At 39.1% G+C, this 14,461-nt stretch overlaps 1 protein-coding gene across 1 annotated transcript; it reads right to left on the minus strand.

Moving 5' to 3' along the window:
- Positions 1-3,386: 3,386 nt before the first annotated feature.
- KCTD7 (potassium channel tetramerization domain containing 7) lies at positions 3,387-14,181 on the minus strand. The gene is made up of 4 exons (XM_053457341.1): positions 13,929-14,181; positions 11,828-11,997; positions 7,997-8,175; positions 3,387-4,745 (listed from the first exon to the last, which is right to left on the minus strand). The coding sequence occupies exons 1-4, from the start codon at positions 14,076-14,078 to the stop codon at positions 4,369-4,371; spliced, it is 876 nt and encodes a 291-aa protein (XP_053313316.1). The 5' UTR covers positions 14,079-14,181; the 3' UTR covers positions 3,387-4,368.
- Between the last annotated feature and the right edge of the window lie 280 nt (positions 14,182-14,461).

Raw genomic sequence — 14,461 nt, forward strand, 5'->3', positions numbered from 1 at the left:
ACTCTTATTACTACTACATTGATGAAAAGTGGAAAACCAGAGCCACAACTAGGGTTCCTGCTTCTGCAAATCTTGGGAACGCTGCCCCACTGAAACTAAGATCCTAATACAAACATTAAGTTTTACAAGATTTTTCAGGTTACCTTTATATGATACGCATTAAGGTTTGAGGATAGAGACAACCAAGTAATTGAGAAAAGCCTATATTCTACATTTTTTTCAACCTTACACCAGGGAAAAAGGGGGAGAAGCCCAGAACTCAATGGCCACCAAGAGATCACAAGCAGGTTGGCCAAGTGACTAGTGTTTTATATTTTTTTTTAGTGGTCAACCCAATTGTCAATTGTCAATCTAGTAGACTTGTGCATTCGTTTTCGTACAAACTTTATTTTTAATGAAACTTGCCTGTTTTGTCTGTTTGTACGAATCAACAAAAACGAGGACCATCTGCAACGATACTGACGAAAACAAAAGTTCTGAAAATTCATCATGATTCGTCCATTCATTGCCACCTATAACCGCTGTCACTACAAGCCATTTTGGTGCCGTTACAAGCCGTTTTGGCACTAAATGAGGTAAAGTGGGAGGGACTGATAGATAGAAGTAGCCAAAAAAAATGGGGGGGGGGTTGACTCATTGATGGTAATGTCTATGATTGATGGGTCAAACAACTTGTGGAAGCTTTCCCTTACTTTTTTCACTCTGGCCAATCAGCAATTACTGCTGCTGCACCTCTTTGACCGTCCTATCTCTGTGGGAATCTTTTTTACATTTCTATAGTGAAAGGTCAGGGACCTCCTACTTTGGGAACGCCCCCCCGAATGTAATTTCCAATAAAAAAAAGAAAGGGTCCCTTAATTTCGTTCTGAGCAGAACAGCCAGGAAACGAAATTTGTTGCCCTGAAAATTAACGTGACAAAAACCAATTTCGGACGTGTTTATTATCTAGGCTAAAATCACTGCAACAAATAAAGAAGAATTCCCAAATGTGATGTCACGGAATACATTCTTTAAAGACAACAAAAAAACTGCATTTGCTTGATGACAAGCAAATACTGAAAAAATATATGTAGCACGCTGACATACAGTGATTTTGTCAAATGTTCCATCAGCTTTTAAGATAATCCTACCCAAGACAAAGGTTGGTGAGATAGATGTAAACAAACATTAAACAGCCTGGGCCCTCATCAACATTTTTTGCCGTGGAATAAATTATAATAGAAAAAGGCTCCAGGCACTCAAGGGTTCCATCAGGCAGATTTATTTATGATAAAGACCTCATCGTGAGGTCGAAACGTTGTTGTCCTTCTCCTTCAATAAATCTGCCTGATGGAACCCTTGAGTGCCTGGAGCCTTTTTCTATTTTGATTTACTGGGGATCTGGCCCTTCCTGGCACAGCTAAGCACCTGAGTTCCTGTGGGGTGTGTGTGCAGATTCCTGATTATGGTGACGTGGAATAAATTATAGTCTGATATTTTTTTCTTATTCTACAACATGGTTTCAGATGGGGCCTGTTTGGATTGATCGCATCCTGAAATAACCTCAAAAATCCTGTATAAGCATGAGTAGAGGTGAGTATAATCAGGCCATGTTTTTCTAATCTGTTTCACAAAGTAGTACACTCTGTTCACCCTTTCGGCCGGAAAAGAGGAACGTACATTTTTTTCTGTTAGTAATCCAATCTACAGGACTGCAACAACTAAATCATTTGTGATTACGAGAATAGATTCCAAAACAATTTCAAGGCTTGAGGGACACTGAATGATTATTACTCATTGTTCTCCAGAGTTTACAGGTAATTGCTACCTGAACAACAAGCATCCATTTTCCAGATTAACACAAGCACTTGCCGGCCTTTTGTTCAATTTGATAAATATGTTTTCAATATCAAACACTCAGCAATGTTAAAGCGGGGCATTTAGCATAAGTATATGGCCAACTGAGTTCTTCCAGTGTAACCATGGTTTCTCTGGCAGATAAAGTAGATCCGGGGTTTATACTGCGCTGTGGGTAAAAACAGAATTATTTTACAGCAGGACTTTACAAAACCCACTATAGCAAGGGCACAACTAGTAAAAATTGCATCTTGGCACTTATGGTTTCACCTGCTGGACACATAAACCTGTTCTGAACAGAGTCAATTAACGTGTAAAGCAGTCAACACCACACCGATTTCACGTGTTCATGCAGTTTTAGCATGACAAATCCTGCATGCTGTGTTTTGAGGCTGGCTTCTTCATTTGCAGCACATTTGTTGATGTCTGTTCTAGAACTGAATAGATTCCCAGGCTTGGTTTATCATTATTTTATAATAATCTGTTATTTGATACATGGCTATTGGTGGTTATATTTGTTCAGGATAGAAGAAATACACGTTTTTGAACAAAATAAGTTAAGTTTTGCTATTCATAAACTATATTATACCTCTCATTTTATGTTGCCTGGCATTGTTATCTACTGTGACATGATCAGTTAATTTATCATTAAGATACCATAAATCTACATATATATATAACCCGGTATATATGGTATATTATATATATATATATTGACAGTAATGAACAAGGTAACACATGTCATCCATAGAAATTCTTTTGGACATCCTGTAGAAATAGACAGTTAAGTATAAGTTATTTATCCAGTTTTTGTTGTGATGGTTCAACATTAATGGTCAGTAACGAGTGCACAGTGACCAGCACACATTGGTGACCTCCCACTGGTAGAAATCCTACTGATTACAGACAAAAGGTGAAGAAAAAAAATAGTAAGTCTGGATATCACTCCACGAATGTATCGGTTTGTCTTAGTCTGTCAACTCTTGTCTTGTCATATCCCTTGAATTTATGTATTGTATTAAGCGCTGCGTAAACTGTTGGCGCTATATAAATAAAAGATAATAATAATAATAATAATATCATTTTCCCATAACAAACAACTATTTTACATTCTTTAGTTGTTCCTTCAAATTCTCACAAAAATAATCAAGTTCTGTAAAAATAAAATAAAGGTTTACATTTGTAAAATGTATTAGAGAGACAGACAAGGAAAGTAGGACAAATTAACTAAAAAAAATATATACTTATGAAAGTAAAAACATGGTTATAATGTGAGGCTTAATAGTGCTGTATGCTTAGGTATCTATTCTGGTCTCAAGTTGTATAGCAATTTCATATTTTGGGAAATTTTACATTAAAATAGCTTTCCAAAGAAAGTTAATAAAACATATATTTTTTATTATCATACTGAAATATAATTGTACTTCAACTCAGACCTTTAAAGCAAAAGCCTACTATTGTGTATGTGCGCTAGAATGGACTTTTGTTTTTGCCCAAAATTGATTTAATTGAGAAAAAAATCTTGTAATGACCTCAAAATGTATTCAGAATTACGGTAGTTTATTAATTGTACAGGAATGAGAATGCAGTCATTTGGGAAGTCAAGGATTTACCATCTGAAAAGCTTATCCAACTTTTTCTATGTTGTATGAAGTCTTCTTCCATTCTTCCATCTCATCATTATGTGTCGGTAGACTTCTGCTTTATACTGGAGCTTACAATTATCCACCTACCTTCTGCCTCCACTGCCTATGATTGGCGTGCTAGACAGCGGACAGTTGGTTCCAATCAATGCAACTTTCAAAATTTCAGTAACAATAAATTGTTAAATTACATGACATTACAATTCATTTGCAAAGCAAAAACATCTAATGAAATTAGCTCTTACTTATCTGTTACAAGCTGTAGGTTTTTGAAGAAAAATGTTCCTCCTGTTAATTGACATAAACCATCCAAATGACAGGTTATCTGTTTCCTTACATATACTTAAATATATTTACATTTTGAACTGACAACCCGCCTTTTAATTCTAACAAAAAAAATATTTTGTTTTTCATTTACATTTTTTTTACAGTACCAACAAAAGATTGGAAATTATTCTATTCAGTTTCACATTCTAGAAGCTAGACAGACACGAGTAAAGATGGATAGCTAGCCAATCCAGAATGTCAAAGAATTCAATTTGTGATGTGTATTATGTATTAATACAACGTGTTAATCACCTTCCATGTATTAAAGCTTTTTCCAGTGATCCAGAAGTACTATTTAGGACCAAGTAATTTAAAAGTGCTTATCAATTAACAAAGGTGCCTTGGTGTCTTACAATTTCACCATTATCTCCACTTGTGAGATTGTTAGTATGTCAATCTCCACACAGTTTTCGTCATCATTGCCGCCGTCTACCATTGTAAGACCTATTTCAAGCATATATCGCATAGCTTCATTCCCTTCTTATGATCTAATTTGACAGGCTGTGCATCTGAAGGGAACTATAAATATTTGACCCATAATAAAGTGATGTGTTCCTAATGTTCACCACCATGTGATCTTAAATTCATAGATGGGGCGTTTGCAATAATAATGATTAACAAGATGCTTGTCACAAACTCCGATGCATTGATGTTCAACGGTGATACCCCTCTCAGACAGATCACTAACTATACAGTGAAGAAGGTCATAGACATCAGCCACAGCTTCCCAAGGTCCAAAAGACACATCTACGTCACAATAGTGCTCAAAATGCTTTGTTTCACTCTCACTCCTCTCGAAACGCAGTGTGTTAAATTGAGGACACTCATATGGGGTGATGGGCATTTCTTCTTTGAATACACAGATCTTCAGTTTTGCAAAGCGGGCCTTCCTCTGGATAGCTCTGAGTTTTCCTATTTCAACAATGCGCTCCAAGTGATCTTAACAGAGGAGAAGACAATTTTAAGAACAGTGTAAAAAATGAATAAAGGGAAAGTTTCATCAACATATACGTATTTTTATATTATGTATGTATATTATGCATATGAACTGTACAGTATCAGAGAAACCGTGAGTAGTTATCTACAGTCCCACATTCCGATCTCCCCATACAACAGCTGTATTGTTCCCTGCCCTGCTCTATTATAATGTGTTCATAATACTTTGCTATGCTAACTGTTCCAAACGAACCTCACAATAATTTGTAAGCTTAAAGCAAAACATTCTGGAATCAAAACATTCTGGAATTACTTATCGACACTGGCTTCACTGTATCATTGAATAGTTGTTAAGTGTTTCCCACCCCGTCCCGTGGAACTTGTCAGCAATGTTCATAGCTACAGAAATAAAACTTGCTGAGCTCCCACACAATGGTAGCCACCTAAGGTAGAATTAGGATAAGGTCAATCTGCACTCTACTGTGTAAGTGTAAGTGTGATGAGGATCCAGCCACAGTCTGTCTGGCATCCAGGAGCACGGTGCAAAACCCCTGTGGTGATTGAAAAAAAAAAACAGAATCTAAAGCTAGGGTACAAAACAGCCAGGTAAGAGATGAAGTCAAATAATGATCCGGGCAGACAGCTGAGGTTCAGGAACAGGTAAAACTGAGACAAAGGGAGAGTAGTCCAAGAGGCACACAGGTAAAAATGTGCTGAGAATCTCTGAGTAGGAATAACAGCTAAGAACTGTCCGGGAGAGCTCATGTGTTTTATAGGTTTTCCAGGTGACTGATTATTCTTGAGAGGATTGGCTATATTGATTGGATATAACCGGAAGGTGAAACTACAACTACATGCAGAAGAGCTGCCACAGGGGAACCTGATCTTGTCAGCTCCCGGATGTTATGTAAGACTAGACCTGGATGGGCCAAGCAGGTAAGTAAGTCTAACAATAAGCAACAACAGGAGCCAGTGCGCACCTCACTTCTGCGTTATAAGAAAACAGCTTTGAATTTGTGCTATATGCTAAACATGGAAGCTTTGAAGAGCCCTAGTAAATAAATTATTCTGTTTTGGAAAGCCCTTCAATCTCTGGAGTCCTGCATTAAGTAGGGTTTTAAATCTTTAATGTGTATTATGGAATAGCAAGTTTTAGAAGCACACTAACATACATAGCGTCAAAACACAAATGAAAGGAAATGTGCTGTAAGGAACAGAGTAGAGGGACTTCATCGGGATTGGGGTCTCGCGGGTCCTGTCAAAAAACTTGCGGGTGCGGGAGCGGTATTCTGTGTGTTGCGGGTGGGTCACACAATATACCTGCGGGTCCCTGTAATCCCACGCACACCTACAAAGCTGCCGGCTTTTTTTTTTTTTTTGCTTTTTCATATTGAATTTCAGAGGCAGTCCTAGCCTCACTTTTATATTCAGCCTTGTTTTCATAGAGGCCGGAGAGCACTGAGCTGAGGACAGGTTGATCTTAGACACCCAGCCCAAGTGGAATACACACGTTGCGGGAGCTAATGGTCAGAAATTCAGCAGGAACAGGATCTAGAAAACAGTCCCGCTCAGGGCTCTAGTACAGAGTATCAAGACAACTAAATGAAATGCTTACTGAAAATGCCAATGCAACATATACACATACCGCATTCTAGTGATTCAGGTAAATCATTTTAATCTATTAATTGCTGTCTGCACTGGTGATCCGATTCAGGGATGTTTATAGGCTAAAATAGACAGCGGAGTGTTATGAAGAAGCACCACATTCGGAGGAGGAGGGCGATCGGACACCATCTGCAAGGTTTGGATGGACCTGAAGCAACTTTGTTTAATTTGATCATATAAGGTTTTCTCAAACCTGCTTTAACTGCCCGTAGAGCTCATAACATGTGTGATTAAAATAAAAGAGCAACAATAACCAATGGTAAATTCAGTCAGGATTAAGGTTTTATGACAACCTGGTCCAACATCAACAACATGTTAGAATCAGGTTTTATCAATCTGAACTGAAAATCTGCTTCCAACACCGTTGTTATTTACCATTTAATCATAATTATGTTGAACCAGGAGATTATGCAGGTGTTTGCAATTTGTTATCTAGACAGTGATCATCTTACAGCTAAATTGGGGTTACCCAACTTTCTAGATAGATAAGGAATGTAAGGTGAGTCTAGGTATCTAAGGAGGGCCACATTTTTTAAATATTCTATTTGTTAAAGTATGTAAATGGTTTGGGAATATTTTTGGTTGAGAGATCTGTTTTTATGAAAGAACAGATTCAGGCACAAGCTTTATTTAAAGCTATCTTTAAAATAAAATATGAAAAGTTACATTCTGACAGCCGAATTTTATTAAATAACATTTTCTTTTAGTTTAACAGAAAGTTGTGTTGACACCAAGGGCTTGCAGAGCCAAAAGCTGCAGGAGGGACACATACTTCAACCTAGTCAAAGGGGATAGATACAATAGCAGTTTTATCTAAAGAACCAACAGCCTTTTGGCTGACCCTGCCAAAACCAAATAAACTGGATATATTTGTATATCCTTTCTGGATTACACCTATAGAATATCACGCCTTAGTTGAGAGGTATAGTTAGACGTGGAATGGGGGTATAGTTGGAGGTAGGGCTGGGGCAAGGCCATCTTCATATCTTATCTATCCAGCCACCCCACAATATGTTATATTCACAGCACGCTGCTAAATATGTTAGAAGGTGGTAATGTGGAAGCTGAAAAGCACAAACCTCATTCAAACCTCATCAGAGAACAGTCGGGGAGATCCTCTGATCTCCCTAACCAGCCCATGATCCCCGCTGCCCACAAAAGGACAATGGGGTAACTAGGCATCACAGTGCCTAAAAATCAGGAATAATCAACTCAAAAGCAGTTAGGGTATTTTTTTTTACTTTTTACTAATACACCACATACACACTGCTGACACGCACCCGAAGTTCACTTGAGAGCTTGCTGGGCTCCCCCATTGCTCCACCAGCTGGCTGACTGCAATTATTGATAGACATGGAGGAGGTGAGGGAGAAAAAAATGAAGGGGGGAAAATTTAAATATAAATGAAATATACAAAAAATGAAAATAAAATAAAAAAAATATATAATATGGGGTATGACTGTAATCACGAGATAAACATAAATTGGGTCATTGTTTAGCCGTGGCACCTACAGTATTAAATAAACTTTAAGCAAGATTGCAAAAATTAGATTTATTTTTAATCACTAATAATTTTTACCAACTCTTACCTTTGTAATATGGCATCAGGTCCAGGAAAGCCTGTCTCACTTTTTCCCCCATGAGTGGCTGTAGTTTATCTAGGCTGTCTAGCAGGGGGCCAATGGAATAGTACTGAGCTTCCTTGTACACTAATTTTACACGCTCATGTGGTGGGAGCTCACCACAGCGTAGAAAGTTCAGGATATCTCTAGAAAAAAAGAGGAAAAAAAAGTATAACTATGAAAGTTTAACAGCTGGAAATTTATAATAAATGATACAAGAATATTTAGCAAAATAGAGCAGCGAATATATTGTCCTCATTTATTAAGTATTCATTTGAATAACATTTTTGCTTTCTGCAATTTTTTTATTTTTACATGAAGGAAGGTATAAGGTGTATTGGTCTGTGCCAATTTTAAGCAGCCACTGCAATAAACCCAATATTCAGATTTCAATACCAGTGTGTGTGTTCTTTGTTGAACCCAACAAAGGTTTGTTAAATCAGACCCCAAGAAAGATCCCATAAAACTTGAGATACATTATTATCTTCCAATTTACTGGGCAGGGGCAGGGGTATGTTGTCCATACAAGAACAACAGTGTCTGTGGCAAGGGTTGTGAACATCATTACACTGTCCACCACAGATCCCAGTTAATGTCCACCACGACTAATGTTGGTGCCTACCCCCAGTAGCGTACCTAGCGGGGGCGGTCCGCCCCGGATGCTGCTCGTCAGGGGGGTGCCACGGGCTAGGGTGACCACATGTCCCGGATCCCCGGCAGCCTCGTCAATTTTTATTATTTTTTACACGGAGGAGAGAGAGGGGGCGCCGAGCTCCTCCGTGTAAAAAAAAAAAGTAACGAGGCTGCTGGGAATCCGGGACATGTGGTCACCCTAGCCCGTGGCACCCTCCTGCTAACTCTGTCGCGGTGCCGGCATGTCATGCTGAGCGCCGAAATATGACGACCAACTTTGGGTTGTGCAACCTATGATCTATGCCTGTAGTTTTATCTCTTGCTATGTTTCCATACATTATTATTGTATACCTGCAAATATGGGATTTGTATGTCTGATTCTATGCCTCCAGTGCTGAGTTCACATGTGAACAATAATAATAACAATATTTATATATGTATATATATATATATATATCTTTTTAATATATTTATTAATGACCTTGTAGAGGGATTGTATAGTAAAGTATCAATCTTTGCAGACGATACTAAGCTCTGTAACGTGGTTGACACAATAGAGGACAGTGCACGATTACAAATGGATCTGCATAGGTTGGAGGCTTGGGCTGGGATGTGGCAGATGAGGTTCAACACGGATAAATGTAAGGTTATGCACATGGGGAAGAAAAATCCAGGCTGGGAATATGTATTAAATGGGAAAACACTGGGGACGACTGACATGGAAAAGGACTTAGGAGTCTTGGTTAACAGTAAATTTAGCTGTAGCGACCAGTGTCGGGCAGCTGCTGCTAAGGCAAATAAAATCATGGGGTGCATCAAAAGGGGCATGGATGCCCACGACAAGGAAATAATTCTACCATTGTACAAGTCACTAGTCAGACCACACATGGAATACTGTGTACAGTACTGGGCACCAGTGTACAAGAAAGATATAGTGGAGCTGGAGAGGGTTCAAAGACGGGCAACCAGAGTAATAAGGGGAATGGAAGGACTACAGTACCCAGAAAGATTATCAGAATTAGGGTTATTTAGTTTGGAAAAAAGACGGCTTAGGGGGGACTTAATAACTATGTATAAATATATAAGGGGGCAGTACAGAGATCACTCCCAGGACCTATTTATACCCAGGACTGTATCTATAACAAGGGGACATCCTCTACGGCTGGAGGAAAGAAGGTTTCTACACCAGCACAGACGGGGGTTCTTTACAGTAAGAGCGGTGAGACTATGGAACTCTCTGCCAGAGGAAGTGGTAATGGTAAACTCAATAAAAGAGTTTAAAAGGAGCCTGGACGTGTTTCTTGAAAGCAATAATATTACAAGTTATGGATATTAGATTAACAGGAACAGAACGTTGATCCAGGGATTTATTCTGATTGCCATATTTGGAGTCGGGAAGGAATTTTCCCCCTGGTATGGGGCAATTGGCATCTGCTTCATAAGGGTTTTTTGCCTTCCTCTGGATCAACACAGTAGGGACACAATATGTATATAGGTTGAACTTGATGGACTTTGGTCTTTTTTCAACCTTATGAACTATGTTACTATGTTACTATGTTACTATATATATATATAATTTCTGTACCACCGTCAATGTCTGCTTCCGTATATAGTGTTAGGTGTTATGCTGTATCCCCGTCAATGTCGGCCTCAGTATATAGTGATAGGTGTTATGCTGTACCCCCATCAATGTCTGCCTCAGTATATAGTGATAGGTGTAATGCTGTACCACCGTCAATGTCTGCCTCAGTATATAATGATAACAGTAATGCTGTACCACCTTCAATGTCGGCGCCAGTATATAACGATAGACGCTATGCAGTTTTAAAGTGTTTGTGTGGGGGGGGGTGCCACATACAGGATCCGCCCCAGGTGCCAAATACTCTAGGTACGCCCCTGCCTATCCTTGTTACTGGGTGGCAGCAAGACATGAAAAGTAACCAAATTTAAAGACAAAAAGAACACATTTAATAGCACTTAAACCCTACGAAGGCATACTTTCAAGACATAAGGCTTTAGTACTATATTTTGGCCAAAAGACATCCCGAGAGGCGAGTTCTAACTAAGATACAGAGTCACTAAACCAAGACAAATTGGTTGGACTTCCAAACCAAATATCTAAAAAAGTCAGAGGAGAGGCTTTATATACCTCACCCATTTACCAAGAAGCTCAGACAAAAAAAGGGAGGAAGGGACGTTTCTCCTCCAGTCTAAGTGTCAGTGCAAGAAAACCATTTGTGACCTTTAAAACGAGGTGGGCAGATGCTTTATTACTATTGATACACTTGGTGTCCTTGGATTTGGTAGACATAATTCCTCTCTAGAAGTATTTAATTCAGTGGATTAATAACACAGAATATTAAAACAATGCACCAAATCTAAAGAGATCTATATACTTTATATGGGAGATCTCAGATACACTCAATAATGCTCTAGTGTCTGGCCTTAGTATGTTGCCTTCAAAGGCCCCTGAGATTGAGGACTGCTTGCTACAAGCACTGGCAGGCCCATTTATTATTGTAAATATGCAGCCATTAATTAAAATACCCAGGGATCTAAGTGACGCGGGGATAATACAATCCACATTTATTTCAATAAAGGAGGGCATTAATTAAACTCGACTTTGGTTTATTTCTAACAGAAAATGGATATAGCTGTGTTAGCCCTGGAGAAAATAACTAAACTCAAAATACAACATTACAGTATGCAACCAGATAAAAATGGGAACATGGAGACTTCAATTAATGCTGTAGGAACTATTAAACAGTTAGCTTTAAGATAAAACCCCAGTGTCTTAGGGGTAAATACCAGATGTCAAGTCCACTGAAATAAAAATGAATGCTTTATGTCAATCAAAAGCTCTTAGTTAAGCAGGAGGTATTGAGAGGATATGCAATAATAATACATGCCGAGCACCGACATTCATTTCATAGTCACATACCTTTCAGCAACGTGATATATTTTATATTTAGTTGATAATATACTTCCATATACACTATATTGATAACTTTTATATACAGTATAATGAACAGATGCTTTACACAACAAGCAATTAAGTAGTTATATGACCAGATCCCCATGTGACATGTTGTGCTATGCACATCAGCTGTAAGATACAGGGGGAATTATTGACTATTGTCATTACTTATTAATCAGAGTATTTACCCAAAGTATGTTCCATCTCTATCAATGAAGTATCGCCCTTCAGCGTCTGTTGGGATGTAATGGCGTCCACTGAACATGGCAGACAACATGGTCTCCTCATACCTTAGAAGTGTGGAGAGCCTGGTCGTAAAAAACATCCCTCCCACATTAAGTGGAATAACTTCAGGCAACTGAGGAAACAAAAACAATGCATTTATTTCACCTCATCAAATGAGAATTATCTATAGATAGATAGCAGCGTTAGGAGAGGTCAACAGGACATTTCTCCCACAAGTCAAGGAGCTGGGGGACAGGGAAACAGAGTACCCCATAATGCATTTGCCAGGGGGACAAAAATGATAATTTAAAGGTGAGACTCAGATATCACATATTCCTTATTTATATAAATATGATGGCTGGAGTGTGCCTTTGAAGGAAGCACCTGACCATACTTGCTGTACCTCTATGGATCATGCATCCTTCTGGAGTCTTTTTGGCCTCTGCATCTATATGGTGTATATAAAAAATGTGTGAAAATACCTAGAAATATCCTTTTCCATACATTGTGAGCAGCAATATTGGGAAACAAACTGACACATCCCACTTTTAGTGTACAGATGCCTTTTCTCTGGCACATCTGATAAAATGTGTAGGAATTACACACCTTTTGTCGAAGACAACAAAGCCGTAAGAACGCTAGTTGTATGGCTACTGCATTGATCACATATACCTACGTTATAGGTCACATTAAAGGATGGAAAAAGTTCTGACATGATTTATCTTTGTCTCATTCTTTAACATCACAAGAACCTGGCATTTTAACAGGGGTGTGTAGACTTTTTATATCCACTGTAAGTGTGAGACATGTAGGATCTGTTTTGCACATTTACAGAAGAGTGTTTAATTGCTCATCGGGGTACAGCGCCAACAAAAACGTTCTCGCTTCCAGGTCAGGAGCCCAGACAGTGGCCTGAAACATTACAATGTCTATGTGAATGGATTGTCAGCAGAGGTTAGTGGGTCTGCCTGGGATATTGCGTCTGGCTGTTATTCCACAAGCTCAGCTTCCTGGACACCATAAACTTTTCCTGTGGCTCCGTTTATGGGTAAAGAGTGGGTGTTCTTTAAAATATTTTTTAAATAAATATATATATATGTATATATACCGGTATGTTTTTCACATAATTTACCACTGAAAATAATTGCACAGTTATCAAATCAAAGTATAATTTTACTAAGAAAAAAACAATACATTGCTCATCTATGTATGGCAACGATGGCGTCATTACAATCTCTTATTTAGAATTCAGCGCATTAATATTTAACATGACTAAAAGTGGAGGCATCACTCTGCGAAAGAAGTAAAGAATGATCTATGCATTGTGCCACCCAAACGGTTTGTCAAGATCAACAGGGTGAATAGGATATGCTTTATATTAAGGCATTTCATGGAAATACCCTATTATAAATTGTGGCTTTTTAATCATATAGCACACTATTTAGATAAGCGTGATGAACTTCCTGTCTGAAATGATAAATCCTTACTGATCTCCATTTGGATCATCATCACATGCGAAAGGTAGGCTGAACGTGACGAGAGTTGTTTCCTACAAACAGAATTGTATAGGACCTGGGGTAAGGTTGTAGCACAATGAAAAAGAAGCCTTTGGAAATTCACTTTGGAAATATGGTGAATAAAAACACTGGAAACCATCTAAGCCTCTGGAAATGACTTAAAAAGTTATTTTCAACATTTTCTTTTTCTTTCTAAAGTGCACATTATTTTTATATATTATTATTAATAATACTAATAATAAATGAAGTACATAATATTGCTTTTCTAATTGCCACTTTGCTAGTAGGCAGGTATGTGGCAGCTACAAGTGGCACAACAGAGGTGCAGTGAATAAGTGGGTTCACTTATAGGATATATGATGGGCAGAGAAGCAGATGATGGGCAGAGGAGAACACCAATCCCTGTGTGCATCTGCTAACGCCACGGCCAATGTGTGGTGGAAGACACTTGTCATGCAGCTGGTCGTTATGTGTTGTGCCCGTGCAGGAGGCTTCTGTCCGATGCGTCACCCTGCCGGGCACTTGGTAAGCCTGGCACAGCCCTTACCTGCAGCGGGTGCAGCTTGTCGTGCAGGGTGAAGGAAGCAGTGCCCGGGGTGGGGGTCTGTGGCTCGATCAGCTCATCTTCAGCATCAGAGCTCGACATGGCATCGTATGCGGTCTCTCTGTTTTCAAACTGCCCCGAAACCACCACCATCCCTCTGAGCTTCGCTGCCGGGGGCTGCAAGTGTCAGGCCTAAGGGGTGGAGAGGGGAGGGGGACTGCACGGCGATCTGGTCACTGCTGGGTCACAGCCTCATGATGAGATTGTGTGTGTGTATTCCAGTGCAAGCAGTTCCAGGAAGAGGAGGGCTGTCTGCCTGCCTGCCTGCAAAGCAGCTTGTGCTTCTAAATGATATTATATGTAGATGTGGGCAGGCAGGTGACTAGTCTGTGCAGAATGTTATGTGCCACCCCAGAGGTGTCTTTATTCCAAACCGTACTGATGTCACAGCAGTAACATATTCTATTATTTCCCCCCATATATGTCATGTGGTGTCCAGTGTCCATTTATTTATCACATAAGCGACTCATCTTCAC

The sequence above is a fragment of the Spea bombifrons genome, chromosome 2, assembly GCF_027358695.1.
Source record: "Spea bombifrons isolate aSpeBom1 chromosome 2, aSpeBom1.2.pri, whole genome shotgun sequence".
NCBI classification, from domain to species: Eukaryota; Metazoa; Chordata; class Amphibia; order Anura; family Pelobatidae; genus Spea; species Spea bombifrons.

Coding starts and splice junctions, on each gene's coding strand:
- KCTD7 (XM_053457341.1), bottom strand. CDS start 14,078: ATGGTGGTGGTTTCGGGGCAGTTTGAAAACAGAGAGACCGCATACGAT. Junction 11,998..13,928: donor ACAAGCTGCACCCGCTGCAG/GTAAGGGCTGTG, acceptor TTGTTTCCTCAG/TTGCCTGAAGTTATTCCACT. Junction 8,176..11,827: donor AGAGATGGAACATACTTTGG/GTAAATACTCTG, acceptor CTTTTTTTCTAG/AGATATCCTGAACTTTCTAC.